At 46.7% G+C, this 20,154-nt stretch overlaps 1 protein-coding gene across 1 annotated transcript; it reads right to left on the reverse strand.

The window, feature by feature from the left end:
• Positions 1-13,615: 13,615 nt before the first annotated feature.
• On the reverse strand, positions 13,616-19,728 carry LOC124698009 (cell division control protein 48 homolog C-like). Its single transcript, XM_047230533.1, has 10 exons — positions 19,410-19,728; positions 18,651-19,267; positions 18,166-18,318; positions 17,850-17,966; positions 17,148-17,252; positions 16,902-16,967; positions 16,745-16,809; positions 16,453-16,660; positions 16,175-16,327; positions 13,616-13,755 (listed from the first exon to the last, which is right to left on the reverse strand). Exons 1-10 carry the CDS (start codon positions 19,711-19,713, stop codon positions 13,708-13,710), a joined length of 1,836 nt encoding a protein of 611 aa, XP_047086489.1. The 5' UTR covers positions 19,714-19,728; the 3' UTR covers positions 13,616-13,707.
• Between the last annotated feature and the right edge of the window lie 426 nt (positions 19,729-20,154).

Consider the following 20,154-nt stretch of genomic DNA (forward strand, 5'->3'; position numbering starts at 1 on the left):
TTCACCTAGTTTGCATTAGGCTCATCTTTATATTCCGCAAAGCCTAATATTGCAAAGAAAGAATTAAAATTTGTAGAAACCTATTCACCCCCCCCTCTAGGTTTACCATCTCTATACTTTCAATTGGTATCAGAGCCTGGACTCTTATTAAGGGCTTCACCGCCTTAAGAGTGAGATGGATAAACTCTTCGAGGGTCTAGATGAAGACTCTAACCTTTCGGTTAAAGAGATGAAATCTAGATTCTTGGCATATGAGGCCGAGAAGAAGAAAAAGGAGGATGAGCTACAAAACCAAATGGCAGAAATGACTGCCATGCTTAAGAACCTAACTGCGGGTGGAACTTCTAGTGGGGCTTCGGCCTCTAAGGAATCCTACCATGATGTTAACCATGACTATCCCAGAAACACTTCACCCATGCCTCATATAAACCATAGTGGGACCGTTCCCCATTACGATGGAACTCACTTTCCACATTGGAAATCTGCTATGGAATCTCATATTCGCAGTTGCAGGTGTGGAGCTATGGGAGCTCATTGTTCATGGACATCGGGAGCCACAAGATCCTACTCGGTTGACCTCCACCGAGTTCTACAACCGTCAACTCAATGCATCCGCACGTGACAAGATTAGAAGTGGTATCAACCGCAAGCTTCTTGATCAAGTCGATGACATTGTCTCCGCTAAAGAGTTGTGGGATCGGATCGTAGTACTCCAAGAGGGAACCGATTTGATCCAATCAGCTCTCTATGAGACCGCAAAGCAAGAGGCCTACCAATTCATGATTCGAGATGGAGAATCCATATTTGATGCCTATGCTAGGCTTGGTGCTCTGAAAGTAAGGGTCAAGGGACTTGGTGTTGAGAAGTATAATGACGGATTTGAGATGAACGAAGCCTTCATAAAATCCAAGGTCATTGCTATGATTGCCGTCAAACAAGAAGACACCAACCTTGGACTCAACTTGCAAATCATGACCAAGAGTGCCGATCTCAACTCCGATGATCTAGTCTCCTATGTGGCCGCCAATGAAAGCATGGCCAAAGCCGGAAAAGAGGCTCAAGGCAATGAACCGTGTTGATGAAGCCTCACACAACCATGAAGCGTCACACAACCTTGCTCTCAAAGCTAGAGCCGACCATGAAAGCAAAGAAGACTATGAGATTGGAGAAGATGAAGAGATGACTTCAACTAGTGACATTGCTACCGACTTTGCTTTCTTTGCCAAGAAGTACAAGGCAAAGTTCCCAATGCTCCTCAATGACAAGAAGAAGAAGAGAACTTGTTACAATTGTGATGAAGATAACCACTTTGCAAATGAGTGCCCTTATGAGAAAAGGGTAGACAAGCCAAAGTTCATCAAAGGGGTCAAGCCAAGATTGAAGCCGAACCCAATCAACGATCGGTACAAGAAGAACAAGGGAAGAGCTTTTGTTGGGGCCGAGTACTTGTCTGATGAAGAAGAGGAAGATGAGGAGAAGGAGGCCGGAGTGGCCGGTTTAGCTTACTCTAAGCCCGGGTCACTCTTCACATATGACTACTCCAAAGATTACTCCACGGGGAATGATGTTGGCTCTTCCTTCATGGCAAGAACAACTCAAGATGATGACTCCGATGACTCTCCCTCCTCTCCAATCATTGGCTCTTGTCTTATGGCAAGGGAAACCAAGGTAATGGAACCTCCACTTCCCTATCTAGTGTTCTTGATGATGAAAACGAAGATCAAGAAGAATTAATTATGCTTAAGGAACTCTATGATGTTAGATGCACCCTTCGTGGTGAAGCTCTTGTCAAGTTTGATTTCTTGATGGACTCACTCAAAGAAAAGGATGAGTCCATTGAGGAATTAGAATATCAATTGAATGAGAAGGAACGGAGATTCGATCTCCTAAGACAAGAGCTAAAAACCGAAAGGTGCATATCTCAAGGCCTTAAGCAACAAATTGAAACTTATGAACTTGATAAAGTTAAGGACCTAGAAACTATTGATAGGGCTCAATTATTGACCCAAGAGCTCAATGCTTCAAAGGAGGAACTTGAAGTTGCTCATGCTTCTCTCACTAGGGATCTTGACCACCTTGAAAGAGCTAACAAGCTTGTCAAGGATGAGCTCAAGAAACTTGGAGAGAATCATGATCTACTTCAAGAATCCTACAAAAAGGCTCTTGGATCAATGAAGGATTCCATTGATGTTGAAAAGCTTGCTTGTCCCTCCATTTCCTTTACTAGTGAGCATGCTAAACTTGTTGAGGAACATGTTCGTTTACAAGAGGAACTTTCTTTGCATGTTGAGACCAATGCATATCTTGAGTCCTTGGTGACCAAATATGGTCTTGACTATCATCCTAATGAATCTTCTTGTGAGCAAGCATCTATTCTTGAGGAAAATGTTAGGCTAACAAAGGAACTTGCAAAGTTCACCACCGCCAAGAACAAGATGGGATTGGATGACCTTTTGAGTAAGCAAAGGTCAAACAATCAAAAGTATGGACTTGGATATACTCCCAAGTCCCACAAGAAGAACAACTACAAGAAGGAGAAACCCGCTCAAGATAAGAACAAGAAGGTCACTAACAATGGCAAAGCCTCAAAGGGCAAAGCCACTAGCGGTGCCCACACGGGGCCAAACGATCACTATGCATTATTTGTTGATTATTATGGTGATGTCTATGCTAACTATGTTGGCCCTCCTAATGGCTATGCTTATAGAGTGTACTCAATTTGGGTACCAAAAGATATTGTTGCCATTGCAAAGGAACCCATTAATCGATGGGTTCCTAAATCCTCTACTTGATTTTGTAGGGGTATTCCTCCGGTGGTCCAAAATGGGTGTTTGATAGTGGATGCACCAATCATATGACCGGAGGAAAAGGTGTGCTTGATCAATTCATTGAAGATATCCACAAGAAGTCAAGCATTACCTTTGGTGACAACTCAAAGGGAAAGGTACTTGGGTATGGCAAGGTAGCAATCTCTAAGGACTTGTGCCTTGAGACGGTTATGCTTGTTGAACACCTTGGCTATAACTTACTTTCTATATATCATCTTGCCGATGCCGGGTACAATTCATATTTTACTAAATATTATGTGCAAGTCTTTAGGAGTGACAATCTCAAATTGGTCCTTGTTGGATTTGTGGAGAACAACCTTTATGTGGTTGACCTCTCGAAAGAGAGCCCCTCCTTCTCCACATGTCTAATGGCGGCCAAGCATGACGAAGGATGGTTGTGGTATCGCCGCCTTGGTCATGTTAACATGAGGAATCTTAAACAACTCCTAAAGGGTGAGCATATTGTGGGACTAACCGGTGTTTCTTTTGAGAAAGATCGTGTTTGTAGTGCATGTGTAGCCGGAAAGCAACTCAAGAAGAAGCATCCCATCAAGAGTATTGTTACCACATCTAGGCCTTTGGAGCTCCTTCATTTGGACCTCTTTGGGCCATCACACTATGATACTCTTGGTGGAAGCAAGTATGGACTTGTCATTGTTGATGATTACTCAAGATACTCTTGGGTCTTTCTCCTTAAGTCTAAGGACGAGACCCATAGAGAGTTCATCACCTTCGCCAAGAAAGCTCAACGTATGTATGAATCCGAGATCAAGGCAATTAGGACCGACAATGGCACCGAGTTCAAGAACTACACTATGCAAGAGTTTGTGGATGATGAGGGCATCAAGCATGAGTTTTCGGCGCCATACACCCCTCAACAAAACGGCGTTGTTGAAAGGAAGAACCGGACTATCATTGAGATGGCAAGAACCATGTTGAGTGAATTCAACTCACCCCACAACTTTTGGGGAGAAGCCATCTCTACGGCCGTCCACTACTCCAACCGGCTCTTCCTCCGTCCCCTCCACAACAAAACCCCATACGAGCTCCTTACCGGTAACAAGCCTAATGTCATGTATATTCGTGTCTTTGGATGCAAATGCCTTGTTAAGAACAACAAAGGAAAGCTCGGTAAATTTGAAACTAGAACCATAGAGGGTATATTTGTTGGATATGCGGAGAACTCTCACGCCTATAGATACTACAACCGGTCCTCCGGGACTATTGAAGTATCTTGTGACGTGGTGTTCTTGGAGGATAATGGCTCCCAAGTGGAGCAAGTTGTTCCATGTGTTGCAGGTAATGATGTTGATCCATCTAGTGCCATCAAGCATATGGGCATTGGACACATCCGGCCCATGGAGGTTCATAATGATGATCAAGATGATGGAGTAGATGTCTCAAGCACGCCACAAGTAGAGCCTAGCTCAACTCAAGCCGAACCATCAAGTGCAACTCAAGAACCACCCTCCACTCAAGATGAGTCTCAATCCGAAGAACAAGAAGAAGACCCTCATTCCATGGAGCAAGATCATGATGACGATCAAGAAACATCCTCAACTCATGATCAAGCTCAAGTGGTCCCTCATGATCAAGTACTAGCAAGAGATGAATTCATTGATCATGAAGGAACCGTTCGGAAGATCAAGGCCGCTACAAGGGCAAGTGACATGAAAGTGGATCAAGTCCTTGGTAGCATCTCAAGAGGAGTGGTAACTCGTAGACACCATGCATTACTTATCACTTATTGTCAACATCATGCTTTTGTGTCTAGTTTTGAACCACTTAAGGTACATGAAGCCTTGGTCGATCTGGATTGGGTAATTGCCATGCAAGAAGAATTGGAGTGTTTCACTCGTAATGAAGTATGGTCTCTAGTTGAGAGACCCAAGGATCATCGCATCAATGTCATTGGGACCAAATGGGTATTCAAGAACAAGCAAGATGAGAATGGCATTGTTATACGAAACAAAGCAAGGTTAGTGGCGCAAGGGTTTGCCCAAATAGAAGGTATGGATTTTGAGGATACCTTTGCGCCGGTAGCCCGTCTTGAAGCTATTCGTCTTTTGCTTGCATTTGCATCTTTCCACAATTTCAAATTATATCAAATGGATGTGAAAAGTGCATTTTTGAATGGTCCCCTAAAAGAAACCGCATATGTGGCTCAACCCCCGGGTTTCGAAGACCCATGCCGACCCAACCACGTGTATTTACTCCATAAGGCACTCTACGGTCTCAAGCAAGCTCCACGTGCTTGGTATGAGTTCCTTAGGGATTTCTTACTACATGATGGGTTTTGCATGGGTACGGTCGATTCCACCCTTTTCACCAAGCGGGTTAAAGGGGGTGGCCTCTTTATATGTCAAATATATGTTGATGATATTATTTTTGGTGGAACTAACCCCAATCATAACAAAGCTTTTGAGCTATTGATGACTAGGAAATTTGAGATGTCCATGATGGGAGAGTTGAAGTTCTTTCTAGGCTTCCAAGTGAGGCAACTTGCAAAAGGCACCTTCATCTCTCAAGAAAAGTATGTGAAGGACATGCTCAAGAAATTCAACATGACCAATGCAAGTCCAATGAAGACACCCATGCCCGTAAAGGGGCAACTTGGTTCATGTGACGGTGAGAAGGATGTGGACATAAAGGTATACCGCTCCATGATAGGATCCTTGCTCTACCTTTGTGCCTCTAGGCCGGATATCATGCTAAGTGTAGGGATGTGTGCTCGTTTTCAATCCGCTCCCAAGGAGAGCCATTTAGTGGCGGTCAAACGGATACTAAGATACCTTGTTCTCACTCCTACTCTCGGGCTATGGTATCCAAAGGGGTCAACCTTTGAACTCATTGGCTATTCGGATTCCGATTGGGCCGGTGATAAGGTTGATCGGAAGTCTACCTCCGGGGCTTGCCAATTTATTGGCCGGTCATTGGTGAGTTGGTCATCCAAGAAACAAAACTCCACCGCCCTATCCACCGCCGAAGCCGAATACATATCCGCGGCATCTTGTTGCACTCAATTGTTATGGATGAAGCAAACCTTGAAAGACTATGGTGTGTCTCTTGGTACGGTGCCTCTTCTTTGTGATAATGAAAGTGCAATAAAGATCGCCAACAACCCGGTTCAACATTGTCGCACCAAACATATTGACATTCGCCATCACTTCCTACGTGATCATGTTGCCAATAAGGATATTGATCTCACTCATGTGGGAACAACCTACCAATTGGCGGATATTTTCACTAAGCCTTTGGATGAAGCCCGCTTTGTTAACTTGAGAGGAGAACTTGGTATTCTTGATCCTAAAAACTTGGATTGATTAACTTCTTGCACTATATTCCTGCATTTATCTTGCTATCTAGCTTAGAGGCACAGCACATATGGGGATAGTCATTCTACCATATCTTGGTATGATGCATACCTATGTGTGCAACATAAATAGACCCAATGTCATTATATGGACCCAAGCATGTCTCTTCGAGGTCTCATGACATTTGCGCTTTCACATAGGGGGAGTAATCCCCCGCCCCTCATTGAGCCTTCATTACAACTTGATTTGACTATATAAGGCCAAATGATCTTATTGCAAAAACTATTTCAAAATGCCCTTATGATTCTTGATATACTTCGAATCATGCCCATTGTAGCTATTTGTATCTTGTTTGCATTTTCACTCCAATGGGTATGCCTAGAGAGCTTTGTGTTTTCCAATCCCATGTCTATGCTCATCTCATCATCATCTATCTATCTATATGTACATGTCATCATATGAGCACTCACACACATTTACACAAAAAATAGGGGCAAAACGAGGCAAAATGACACATTTTTGGGAAAATTGACTACGGCCGGTCACTGGCCCGGTCGGACCGGCTCGTGCGCCGGATCGTCCGGTCACTGGCCCGGTCGACCGGGCGCCCGACCGGCCGTGCGGGCTGTTATGTTTTGAAGAGGATACCCCTTGGGGATCTTCTTCCTCATTATCCCCCACCTCTCAAACCTCCATGGCCGCCGCCTCCACCATCTCCACCACACCCTAGGCACTTCCCACCACTAGATTCTCCCCAAACTTCACACAACCATAGATCGGGATCTCTCAAGCATCTTCACCAAAGGATTTGGTCTCTCTCAAGCTAGTTTGGGAGATCGTGGGGATTTGGTCCTCAAGCCTTCTTCACGAGTTCCTCTTGCTCACTTGGGCCAAGAGGACAATGTCTTCGGGTAAATCTTTCTCCCTATCCCTCTCCCTCTTGCTTTCCCTCTCCCATGCCCATTGTTGAGGAAAGTTGAGAAAAGTTAGGGTTAGGGTTAGGGTTAGTAAGTCCTCATGCCACCTAGAGTGTCACACCCCTCCTATGCACATTGTTCACTCTTCTGGTATAATCTATGTTCAAGTTTGTGAGTTTTTGCATGATTTTATGTCGAAATTCTGGGCAAACATCACAACTCAGCATGACCCGGTCTACAGCCCGGTCGACCGGCCTCTCGACCGGCTGGTCCGGCGCACCGCCCGGTCAACCGGATGGCCAACCGGCTCGCCCGGTCTGTCATCCGGTCGGACCGGCCCCTGCGCCGGCTTGCCCAGCTTTTTCGCATGATCTCGTCGAGACACTTGAATATAGGCTATATTTTTGGCTTCCTCACATATGCTGATGACATGTACACTTACCTCCTTGCTATCCTCGCCCTATTTTGCTGATTCACAGGTGATGAATGGACTGATGCGGACCTTGGCCCTGTTGCCAAGAGAGGGAGGCGCTCCGGGGTTCCACCCCGGCGCTCTACTGGTCGTGCTCCTCAAACTACGGGTGGCAGCTCAACTGGAGGCCGAATCAAGAAAACTGCCAATAAGAGGAAAGCTAAAGAGGCAGCACAGGATGGTGATGAGGTACTGCCAGATTTCCATGTTGGTAATGTGCATATTGGGGCATGGAGAAGACTCAGAGAGTCCAACCCCTATCGCTTTGAGGCACCCACTTACACAGGGGGAGATCAATTTTTCTGGACCAACACACAGCAAGTCATGTGGGATGATTTCTATAACTCCCACGAGCACATGAAGAAAGGCACCATTGTTATGCCCAAGGCCATCAAGGATGTCATTGGAATGTATGAAGCCACCAAGTTTCGCTTTGTGGTTGCGACCTTGAGGCGGATGGGATTGTATGATCTTATGTGCTTGACACCTACTGATGGGTGCTATTGTCCAACCTTGGTGAGACAGTTTCACCGCACGATCTTTTTCCATGATGATGCCGCTCGGACTATGACTTGGATGACCGGCAAACGAAATACACTTGCAACTATCTTGATTTCCGTGAAGCCTTGGGGTTTGGTGGAGGGCGTGCTTCTGGCTTCAAGATATATTCTCAGCAGAAGTTCAACCGTGGGGACATTGCTGGTTGCTATCCGCCGGAACCCACACTGGACCTCCCACCATCTCCGGGATGTACTACTCCTACCTCTTACTTGCCAAGCTCTTCCGTGAGACTCTCATCAGCAAGTCCGGCGATACAAGTGAATGCCGTGCATATCATCTGAACTTGATGTACTACTGTCTCCCTGAGCACCGGCAACTTATTGATGGCTGTGATCTCATCTACTGCGAGTTACGGCGCTGTGTTCGCGAGAGGTTGACTCCCAATCTTGCCCAGTACGTTCAGCTGCTCATCAACAAGGTTGTGCCCGCACCTCTCAATACTCAAGGTGAGCGGGTCAGGTTGGAAGCTTTCAAAGTACCTACCCAAGGTGATAACCCGGATGTTCCTGAAATGATGCCTTCTGAGCGCCGGTCCAAGGCACGCCATGACCATGCTAGCTCCAGCTCCTCTCGTCGCCCACAGCGTGGTGTCGCACGGTTCTTCTCTCGCTTATGGCAGATGTGCAAAAATACAAATGATGTTGCACATCAAAGTCTCTCTTTGAACCAAGAGACAAGGAGGCGCCAAAATGAGTTCATGGCTGCTAGGAATGTGCCTATCCCTCCTCCTGGCCCTGAGTTGGAGCCTGTCCATGCACCAGACTGGGAGATGCCTCTTCTCACTGATGAGATGTTCCAGAACTTTGATCCTTCTCTGTACTTTGGTGGTCCTACTCCTAGATTTGCTCGATCACCTCCTGCTGATGATGATGATGAAGAGGATGATGACGGTAATGAGGATGATGATGAAGAGGATGACGATGAAGAGGATGACGATGGGGATGGTGATGGCAACTCTCCATCCGCGGGGACCCACTTCTATTGATGGGACGCTAGCATCTCTCCTCTTTTCTTCGCCTTTTTGGTGTTCCGATGCCAAAGGGGGAGAAGAGAGTAGAGTCTAGAATTACGGGGTTCTTTCGTTGTCACAAGCCATGGGAGTTGCTTTATTTGGATTTTATATGGCTTGTGCGTATTTGCTTTGATTTCCCAAGAACCATTTGCTACTTTGAATAATTCATGTATGGATATGTATGGACGACTATTATGTGTGCTACTCTATGTTAGGATAATCATGCTTTATGGATAATCATGCTTCATGCTTATATATGTTGATATACTTGTCCATACCATGCTTGTTTCCTAAAGATATTGGGGGAGCTTCTCATATTCCACAAATGGTGCACTTTGCATTCAAACGCAAATTCTCCAAGTGCACACATTATGGGGGAGCTGTCGTAATATCTTATATGGAATCAAGGTTTAGAGCTTATCATAATATCTATGTGTTACTCTAGCTCGGTTTGTCATCGTATACCAAAAAGGGGAGATTGTAAGGGTATTTTACCCTTATCCATTATTTTGGTATCTATGACACCGTGCTAGAGTATTTGGACTAATACATGCCTACAAGATGACTTTCGGTATTAGCCAAAGAGGTATGATGGTGTAGCAATGGAACAAAAGGCAACAGGAGACCCCCCCAATTCGACGAAAAATCAGCTAGTTTTTCTGAGCCTGGCCGGTCACAGATCCGGTCGGACCGGCCCTGGCACCGGGCAGCCCGGTCACCAACCGGACCCAGAACCGGTGCCATCCGGGCAAGTTCCAGTAAAGAAGAGAAGCTCTCCGGTGTGCGTCCGGTCACCAGCCCGGTTTCGAACCGGCCGCTCCGGTCCACGGTCCGGTCTGACCGGGCGCCAGACCGAGCGGCCCGGTCGGCAACCGGGTTCCGCGCTCGTGACATCCGGGCGACATCCGATAAGCCCGAAGCCTGCCCGGTCAAGTCCCGGTCCCGGCTCCGGTTGGAAACCGGCTGGCCCGGTCCGTGGCCCGGTCCGACCGGGCCGTGGACCGGCTCCGTCCGGCGCCAAATCCGGTTGACCGGGTTTCTCGAAGAATCTGCTGATGTGGCAAGTGACCAACGGCCGTATTTCGAAGAACACTATAAATAGGTCTTCTCCTACCTCTGAACAGTTAGGCACTACACTACAAGCTGTTCTTGAGCTCTCTCTCTTACTCCATTGCTAGAAACACCAAAAGCCTCGGATCTCCCTCCTCCTCCACCCAAACTCAAATCCCTCCGGGAATCATTAGAGGAGGACCCGATCTACCGTTCTACCAAGCCAAATCTCATTCCCCCTTGTATTCATTGAGAAGCTTGCTTCCTAGGGTTCCTTGGAAACCCTAGGTAGGCAAGAGGAGTCCGGAAGCATCCGGGCCGTGGATTTGCTCCGGGCAAGATTGTGAAGGTTTGGAGGCTACCTCAAAGTCTACCACAAGTGAGTGAGCTATTCCTTCGTGGGATAGGCTCCGGAGAATAGGGTGAGCCTTCGTGGCGCGGGGAATCCTTCGTGGGACCTCCACTCCTCCAAACGTGACGTACCTTGTTGCAAAGCAAGGGAACACGGGAATACATCCTCGTCTCCGCGTGCTATCGGTTATCTCTAATCGAACCCCTTACTTGTGATTTAATCGCTCGTGAGAGCCTTCGTGCTCGAGTTAGTTGTATCCTCATATAGGTTGCTTCACCTAGTTTGCATTAGGCTCATCTTTATATTCCGCAAAGCCTAATATTGCAAAGAAAGAATTAAAATTTGTAGAAACCTATTCACCCCCCCCTCTAGGTTTACCATCTCTATACTTTCAGTATATGATGCGATACACAAAACCCACAAACAATGAAGTGGAGTGAAAAACCAAAGTGGAAGGAGAAGATGACTCGGTAATGTATCCTGAAGGTGAGGTCCTTGGGGGACTCTAATAACCGTTGGAGAGGTTGTTGTAAACCAACCCACAAGATCCATCATGGATGTAGCACTTCTGCCTCCAAACCGAGTGATACCTATTTCATTATGGGTATCTTGAGGTGATCATCGAAATTTTACAAACTCCTTGATGGAAATACAAACGCCGAGTGCTCATCAAGCATCTCTAACTGTCTAGGGTTCCCCATAAACCTAAGAGTAACAAGACCAAGCTTACTCAAGATTGGAATTTTACTTTTGCTCGGATGCAAATGTAAATCAAGGTTTCCTATCTTTTTTCCTCAAAGAAATACAAGAATGAGTGGAGTGATGAATAGGAATAGAGATTAAGTGTGTGTCTCAGTGTTCAAACCCTCCTGGATCCACATGCGTTGTTGTGGTGCCAACTTGAAGGCGGATTCCAGCGACGAGCCAGAGAACCAGTTGTGCTGCCGAAAATGTCGTTGCCGCACGCGAGGAGGGCAGCCTGGAGGACATGCCAGCCTTCATGGCCACAATTCGTACACCCATGGTCGAGGGACCCATCGACCTCGATTCCAACTCCTATATGGTTAGGGCTAGATTAGTTTCATTTAAATTTCCATTGTTTGGTTTAAATTTCCATTTTGGTTTAAATTCCATTGAACTAGACCAAGTTTTATCAAATTTTGTGATATGTTTTGAATTTAAGCGTTGCTAAATAAAGAATTGGGGGCGCTGTTGTGGACACCCGCCCCCACTGGTCCGACGTATAATTGGGGACGTTTCGAACAAAATCTATGGAACGCCAGTGGATATGCTCTTAGCCCCTATATTTTTTCGAGAGCACGCGCAAAACGTGCCTTATCTTTATAGAAGGGGAAAACATAATGTACAAGAGAGCAGCTGATACAAACATCAGTGCTTAAACCCACTCACACCCCCCCGGCCCACCCTCCGTCTGAGGCCTACTCTCGCGCTATCTGTGAGCTCCCTCCTCTCCTAGCTAACTCCCACAGCTAGAACTCCTCTCTGATGGCCGTCACGATCTTGGCGGGATTCTTCTGTTCCCGCATATTCCCGAACACTCTCGCATTCCGTTGCTTCCATAGTGTCCAGGCCGTGATGATTACCATTGAGTCGAACCTCTTCCTATCTAGCTTCCTCACTCTTTTCCTCGCCTCAGTCCACCATCTCTCCAGGTTTGAATCCAGGCCCGGCTCATGTAACCTCAGGCTGGCGCTACGAAGGACGTCAAACCAAACCTGCCTCGCATATGGACATTGGGTGAGGATGTGGTCCACATTGTCCTCCTCATGTAGACATGTGTAGCATGGATCAGGCTGATCCTAGAGGCCATGCCTTGCCCGCCGGTCTGAAGTCCATACTCTATATTTCATGGCTAGCCATGCAAAAAAATTGCATTTCGCAGGGGCAAAAGATTTCCAAACTGGTGTACTCATACTCCAACTCGTGCTCCCCTGGCATAGCATCTCGTAGGTGCTCTTGGACGAATACTCTCCCGAGACCGAGCATGTCCATCGAATGCGATCGAGCCTAGTGGTGTCGGTTTGCACTGTGTCAACTGCCTCCCAGAGCCTAATGCATTGTGCTCCTCCTGCCATTGTGAGCTCCTCCATGATGTCATTGAGCCAGTGGTTATTCTCCATGGCATCTACCACCCCAGCGGGTATTCTTGCATCTCGTAGAGACTTTGGCGGCCACTTCCGGTGCTAACTCCTCAGCCGTGAACCCATTAATCCATCGATCGCGCCAACAGAGGGTTTTGCGGCCATCTCCAATGCTGAACGTCGCCAGACTCCTGAACACCTGTTCCGCCTCCTTATCCTGCAATCCTGGCAACCCTTGCCAAGGTCTATCAGGATCCGTCCGCCTTAGCCAGTGCCATCTTACACGCAGTGCAAGACCCTGTAACCGGAGGCATTTGATGCCTAACCCTCCTATCTCCTTGGACTTGCATATATTCTCCCAAGCCACCAAACACTGCCCCCCGTTCACTCTATCTTTCCCAGCCCAGAAAAAGGAACGCATCCATCTATTAATCTCCTCTATAAGCCACACAGGGGCCTCCGCAACCACCATTTGGTGCACCGCCCTCGCTGAGACAACTGAGTTGATTAGGACCAATCTCCCTTCCTTCTTGATGAGGCCTCGTTGCTAGGCCGGCACGCTCTTGATCACTTTATCCAATAGAGGTTGCCACTCCGCTCTGGTAAGGGGTCTCAGGGCTAACTGCAGCCCCAGATATTTTATGGGGAACTGGGCCAACTCACATCCCAGGATTGCCGTTGTCTCCTCCTCCTACCCTCTGCTCCCTCTGATGAGCGTGGCAGTGGTCTTTCTGAAGCCCCTATATTTGAGAGCTTAGACTAGAGTATTGGTGGGACATTGAACGGTGCAGGGCTCACATATAGAGTTGGGTACATGCGGTAGACACTGTGACCGTGCAACAAATAAACGGGCTTTCATGGCAGAAAAGGCATGCACCACCTACATTTCAACATTTTATTTAGTCTATTCAATCCAGCATATTTACACGTCTTTTGTATACAATACAATACAAATTAGAATTTAAGAACAAAATGCTGATTTTCCGTCTCTGGTATGGAACTGCATGCTCGACCGCCAACGATAATCAGGCAGATTTACAAAGATAACACATGGAACCCTATTTTAGCCATCATACATTCGCAGATACATCGTGGTAGATCAGTTTGACGAGTATTTCTGTGCCAAGGCCTCGTAGTGTTTCCTTTGCTGTAACCAACATCAAGAAAAGGTGAGGTAGATGCTACTATAGTACTGTAAAAAGTTGTTAGCACAGAACCACCACATTTCGCAGTTAAATCTTCATTTTGATACCACTTTGTATTTCGGGCGAAAAACCCACCAGATTTTGACAATGTTTTCTCAAATAGCACTAATCCTAAATTGATAACAAATTGACACCGTTTTTGACCAATGGGGCCCAGTTGGCAGGCCCAATTTGCTGAAGTGGACTAGAGCCTGTCAGTCCAGTTAAAAAAGTGAAACAACACAAAATATAAATAAAAACAACAACAAAAAATAGATGAGCATCTCAACCCGTATCCCCACCCCATCCCGCACGCAGCCGCCGAGCCTGCCTGCACGCAGCCACCGCTGAGTTTGCCCGCACTGCCCGCACGCAGCCGCCGAGCAGCACGCCGGGGATGGGGAAGACAACCTCCGAACCCGCACGCGGTCGCCGAGCCTGCTCGGCGTCGCCGCCTCGCCGTGCGCGTCGTGCTGCTGCAGGCGCTCGGGGTCAACCCGCCATGGCCGAGCTTGGGCTCAAGGCGGTTCCGGTCCCTGCCACCGCTGCCTCCCCTGAACGCGCTGCCGCCCGGACCCGGTTCACCCGCCGCTCGGTCTCCTCCCCACACGCCAGCGAGGAAGGCCGCCGCCGCACGCCGGCGAGGAAGGCCGCCGCGTGCAAGCCCCTGCTCGATGGGCCCGAACCCCGGCCTCCCGCACGCTCACCGGAGCCGCTGCGCTGCAAGGCCGTGGAGGGGTGGTCTCCGGCGAGGTGCAGGGCAGCGACCACATGGCCTCCGGCGAGGGATCCCTTCCTCAACGCCATACTCTGGCGATGACGGAGAGGAACGCAGCGATTCTACATAGTCGTGGGGGTCCCTGGCTTATCCAATGGCCAGCATTATTTCAAGATTCGTGCTAGTCCTTTTGCAATTTTGACTAGTACCTTGTGCACAATCACACCCCTATAGACGCGAAGATGGACATGTACATCTCGTTCCTGTACCAGAGTGCTCCACTCCACGCCTTCACCCTTGACCCTCCTCGTCTCGTCCCCTCTCAAGATCCCTGTCGATGCGTGGCTGCCAGGGCCTCCTCCCCTGCCAGGCGTTGGGCCGGCGACCTTCTCTGCTCGAGATGCGGCCGGCGAGACGGTTGGAGGGCAGGCTCCTTCCTCTAGCGCAACGACGACCACGTCGTCGAGCCCTCCCCTTCCCCTTCTCCTCCGACCACGCCGGGGACAATCCTAGCGGATCCCTCCCAACCACTGCCGGATCTGGGCTTGGAGGGTACGGATCTGGCTTGTAGGGCCTGGATCCTTGGCTACCCCTAGATGGATTGGTTCCCCTTTGTTCTTGCAAGACTACTTGTCTGCTGGATTTGTGTATATTGGACGAAACTCATGTACGTTGTACATATAGTATCAGAAATCAAGTCTGTTCATATTTGTTGGATTTTTGTATCCGAATTTTTATGGATCTGAATTTCCGGTTTATGTTTGTGCTTGATAATGACGCTTGTTTCTGTATGGTTTCCTAATCCATCCTTTGTGCTTGCATCTATAAATGATTCTTGCATGCAAAGTGAAATCTTTTTGTTCTGCGCGTAATGGATTTAGAAGGTTGCACTATTTCAGATACTATTAGGTTTGTGGAGAATTTATTGCACTTTGAGGTACCGAATATATTTTCTGTGATATAAAGTTGACATCTGGAACTGGTAACCTGATGTCGAGATGGGCTTGGAAGATTTGCGCCTAAAGGAAACGAACTGTTAAAAAGGAGGTCCAACTAACGTAATGGAAAATGGCTAACAAAAGAAATATGTATTAATTATGTACTAGTTGATCTAATGAATCTGTACTCTTGTCGATGGGTTCATGCGGCATGGGAAGGAGTAGCAGCCCAGGAATCTCACGGTAAATATTCGGTAGATTAAGGTTGTTTTCGTATTGAACAGAATAATATACTAGAGGAGTTTTTTGGAAAGTGCACAACAGGGTGCACAGATCTCAAAGCATAAATGGACGCTCAAAGATAAGCCAGGGACACCCACATATATGTAGAGTAGGATTTCCGTGACGGAGATAGATTTTGACTTTCGAATTTTTTCTAGATATTTAGGTTTTTTTAATTATGACATGTGGGGTCCAGTCTATTGGAAGAAATTTTGCCACGTTAGCCTTACATGTGGGCCTGGCCTGTCAGAAATCGTGTCAATTCGCGCTCAGACATGGTTTAGTGTTTTTTGTGAAAATGTCGGCAAAATGTGGTGGACTTTTGCTTCCGAAACATAAAGTGGTACCAAAATCGACATTTAGCTGGAAATGTGGTGGTTTTATGTTAAACCGTAAGAGGGTGAAGCAAAACGAATGATTATCAGACGTCCTGTAATATAATACCTGTTCCGACACCGAGGGCTTTATTTTGGATAGAGCTTGCTCAAAGTGCGATAATTCAATCGAAGGATCTGGACATGATGAGCTTAATGATAATGCCCCATTCTCCAGGGGTTCCAAATTCTCTTCCAGGGCTGCCATGGCTGCTCCGTTCACCTGAAGAAGGAAGCATCTGAGTTAATTCCCTTCATGTTCCAAATTAAGGGGCATGCATGCTCCTGAAGTACATGCTTCATCACAAAGAACAAATAAGACACTCAATGAAAAGGCACATAAATTACCAGCGATTCTAGGTCAGCACCAGAGAGATTTCTGCACTCCTCACGACGTGCAAGTGCATCCAAATCAACAGTGGAGGATATAGGTTTTTTCTGAGAATGTGCTAGGGCTTTTATTATCGAAGCTCGCTCTTCAGCACCAGGCAAAGGTACAAAATGCTTCTGCCCAAATCTACCAGGCCGTAGAACAGCGTCATCTATCACATCAATTCTGCACCATACATAGAGATGCATGCTAATTGACGCCTTCCTTTCAGGGATAATTACATAAAGAGTCTGAAGTGGCTGACAATACCTATTTGTAGCTCCAATAACATAAACACCTTCACGCTGACCAGCACCATCAAGCTCAATAAGTAACTGCGAGCACGACAAGTAGAATAACACTGAGCCAAAGGAACACACAATTTAAAAGAATCTTTATTGCAATATTATCCATAAGATGTCCAAACCTGGTTTAGGAGACGTTCAACAACCCATCCTCCCTCCTTCCCTCTTTTTGTTGTCAAAGCATCTACCTGGCACATCAGTCAATAAATACTTGAGAATCATATGATGAGAAAAGCACCTTTACAACCAAGACCCACAAGTTGCAATAGCACAAATGTACCAAACATGAAAATGTGTTTCAAGAGATTGAGCCAAGTTTCCATCAACAGAATAAATAATGTATACAAATAGCTTAACAGAAAAATTACCTCGTCAAAAAAAAGAATGCACGGGGAGTTGATTCGGGCACGGGTAAATATCTTCCTTACACCTGATTCACTCTCCCCAACATACTTGCTCAATAATTCAGGACCCTAAAGTTCCAGAGAAAGAAATATCTAAGCACTCTGTATAGAACTGAAGAGGAAACTTTTTATTTACAACTGAATAACTCCTTAACAGCTCCCTTGCAACCGAAAAGACAAAATGTTGCAAAATGGTATCACATTTTTGAAAATGCTACATACTGAGAAAAAAATGTTACATTCAGATTTTTTGGCAGCATTGACGGGATTTTTCGCGACTTTTTACAGACTATTGGAAAAATGTTGCACACAGATGCTGCATGCATACTCTGAAAAATATTGCTACACGTGAAGCTTTTCGCTACATTGATCGGACACACGAGATTAACTTACTTAAGTGCATCGAATGGCTCCTAAGGTGGAGCAGGCCAAATCCTAGCGGTTGCCATGGAAAAACCACCTTTGTACCATGCAACAAATGGAGTTTAACATCTACTTTGCAGTCGATGGCATGTTGGCAACCAATTCAGTTTTTCAGTGCTAAATAAGCAAGCACTATTTTGAATGAGCATTAAGGAATTATTCAGCAGTAAATAAGCAATTTGCACAAACATACAAAAATGGAAGTAGTATACTGAGAATATATAAATATAAAAATCAATTTACCTTAATGTGAATAAAATTAGCCCCTGCATCGTGTGCAACTGCTTTTGCTATTAGTGTTTTCCCACAGCCCGGGGGTCCGAACAGCAAGACACCAGCTTGCATGTTAACTCCAAATTTCTTGAGATGAACGAAGAGGACATTAAAACACAATTAAAGGATAAAGAGAATATGAAAGAATTTTTATGATTCAAATAATCGCCACATATGTCTTATGATTCCAATAGCTGTCCATATTCTGAACTATAAATGCCAGTGGGCAATCAGTAGTGAAACCATATAATGGAATATAGAAAAAAAAACACAGTTAAGATGGCACCTTGTAATATTCGGGATACTTGATACATCGAACGATGCAGCGGTCCAATTCCTTCTTTAACGAATCAAGACCTCCAACAGAAGCCCATGTGACATGAGGCACAGAAGATAATCCTTCTCTTCTCAATGATGGCTGAACCACTTTGATTGCTCCCTTTAGCGATTGAAGTAATCAACATGGTATGTTAGACACTACTGAAAGCTAATAACAGAAGAAAACAGGATGGAAATTAAGGCAGGGCACACATCACTAAAAGAAAAAACATTGTAGTATGAACATACTTGTGATAAGAGAAGGACAAAAATGACCATGTTATAATCCATGTCAACTTAGGCACCATGAAATTAACACACACCACATACTGATAAACACTAAGACAGTCGGATAATAGAGATCAGAAGAATCATTCTGGAATGCAAATCTTAAACTAGATGAAATAAACGTAAGAATTCTAGTGATGCAGATGTAAAAGGTGGAATGCTTACCTCAAAGTCATCCATAGTAATACTCAGGCTCTGCATCTCGTGTTTATCCCAAGGACTCCTCCACCAGTCCTGCGTGTTGTTTCTTTCCTTCAAACACTTGTCTTTTCTTACACTAACTATTCTATTTATAGCTAGATTTCCTGCTGTATCAACCAACAACTTCAAGTCGGCACCCACAAATCCTGGCGTAGCCTTTGCAATCTTCAACAAGTCAAACTGGCCTTCTGGTGGCAATCGAAGTTTGCGAGCAAGCCTCTCCAGTATCTGCTTCCTTGCATTCTCATCTGGAACATCAAGATATATTTCCCGATCAAACCTTCCTGGTCTTCGAAGCGCTTGGTCAAGAGCATCAGGTCTATTGGTAGCTCCGATAACAATGACATGTCGAGGCTTCTTTTGGAATGATTCTGAATCCATGTCATTAGCACCCGACTGAATATTGGTCTGGTGGAATTCATCCATGCATGTCATTAGCTGTGTGACTATCCGCCGTTCCATTTCTCGCTGCATATTCTCCCGCTTGGATGCAATTGCATCTATCTCATCTATAAATACAATTGAGGGAGCAGTCCTGTATGCCTTCTGAAACAAGATTCTGATGTTTTCCTCGGAACCTCCTGCAAGAACAAAAACATTAGTGAGTACCGTGTTACAATGTTTTACTTGTTCCCATGAATGAAACAAACTAACTAAGTTCAAACGCAAACTAATTAAGTTCATAACTTTTGGTGCACATTAAGAATCGGATAGCATATATACCGGAGACCCCAGACACGACATCGGGCGCCGAGATTTTGTAGAACGGGACCCCAGTCTCGTTGGCAATTGCGTGGGCAAGCGTGGTCTTCCCACAGCCGGGTGGTCCGTGCAGCAGAATCCCAGCCACAGGCCGCACCCCAAGCCACATTGGCAGCTCCGGATGGCACAGAGGGACCACCACCTCCATCATCAGCTGCTCTATCACCGACTCCATGCCCCCAAGATCGGCAAACCTTACCCCTTCCCCCCCGCCGCGGCCTCCTTCAGCGTCAGGCATGATAACATCCTCCGCAGTGGCCTCCATCTCGGGCTGCTGATTAGCGTCGGGGACTCGTTTGGATTTTTGGGACGAGTAGCTGGAGCGTAGCAGTGATTTCGTGACGTCATAGGCGGGGGGAGGCGGCGAGTGGATGGTGGAGGACGATGAGGCGTCATGACTGCTGCTGCGGCGGCGGCGGGAGGTGCTGTCGGATCCTGCATCGCCTGAAGGAGGTAGGGAGGAGAGGACCCGGCGGACCACCGAGGCGAATAGCTCGAACTTGTAGCGCTGGTACTCGCGGTGCCGCAAGCGGAGGGCGTGGGCGACGTCGTCGGCGGAGGAGCCGGGGACGGCGAGGCCGGCATCTGATAGGATGATCTGGCGTATGCGGGACTCGGAGCAAGACGAGTGCCGCCGTGGGCGTGGGCGCGGGCGCGTTACCATTGGCGGCGACTTGGTAGGGTTTGGTAGTCCGGTTTTCAAGCG

The sequence above is a fragment of the Lolium rigidum genome, chromosome 3 (assembly GCF_022539505.1).
Source record: "Lolium rigidum isolate FL_2022 chromosome 3, APGP_CSIRO_Lrig_0.1, whole genome shotgun sequence".
Classification (NCBI taxonomy): domain Eukaryota; kingdom Viridiplantae; phylum Streptophyta; class Magnoliopsida; order Poales; family Poaceae; genus Lolium; species Lolium rigidum.

What these genes read in the sequence shown, in the direction of transcription:
- LOC124698009 (XM_047230533.1), bottom strand. Translation starts at nt 19,713, where the DNA reads ATGGAGGCCACTGCGGAGGATGTTATCATGCCTGACGCTGAAGGAGGC. An exon ending in GCATTCTTTTTTTTGACGAG is followed by an intron (nt 16,968 to 17,147) that starts GTAATTTTTCTG and finishes CTGATGTGCCAG; the next exon opens with GTAGATGCTTTGACAACAAA. An exon ending in GTGCTGACCTAGAATCGCTG is followed by an intron (nt 16,328 to 16,452) that starts GTAATTTATGTG and finishes TTCCTTCTTCAG; the next exon opens with GTGAACGGAGCAGCCATGGC.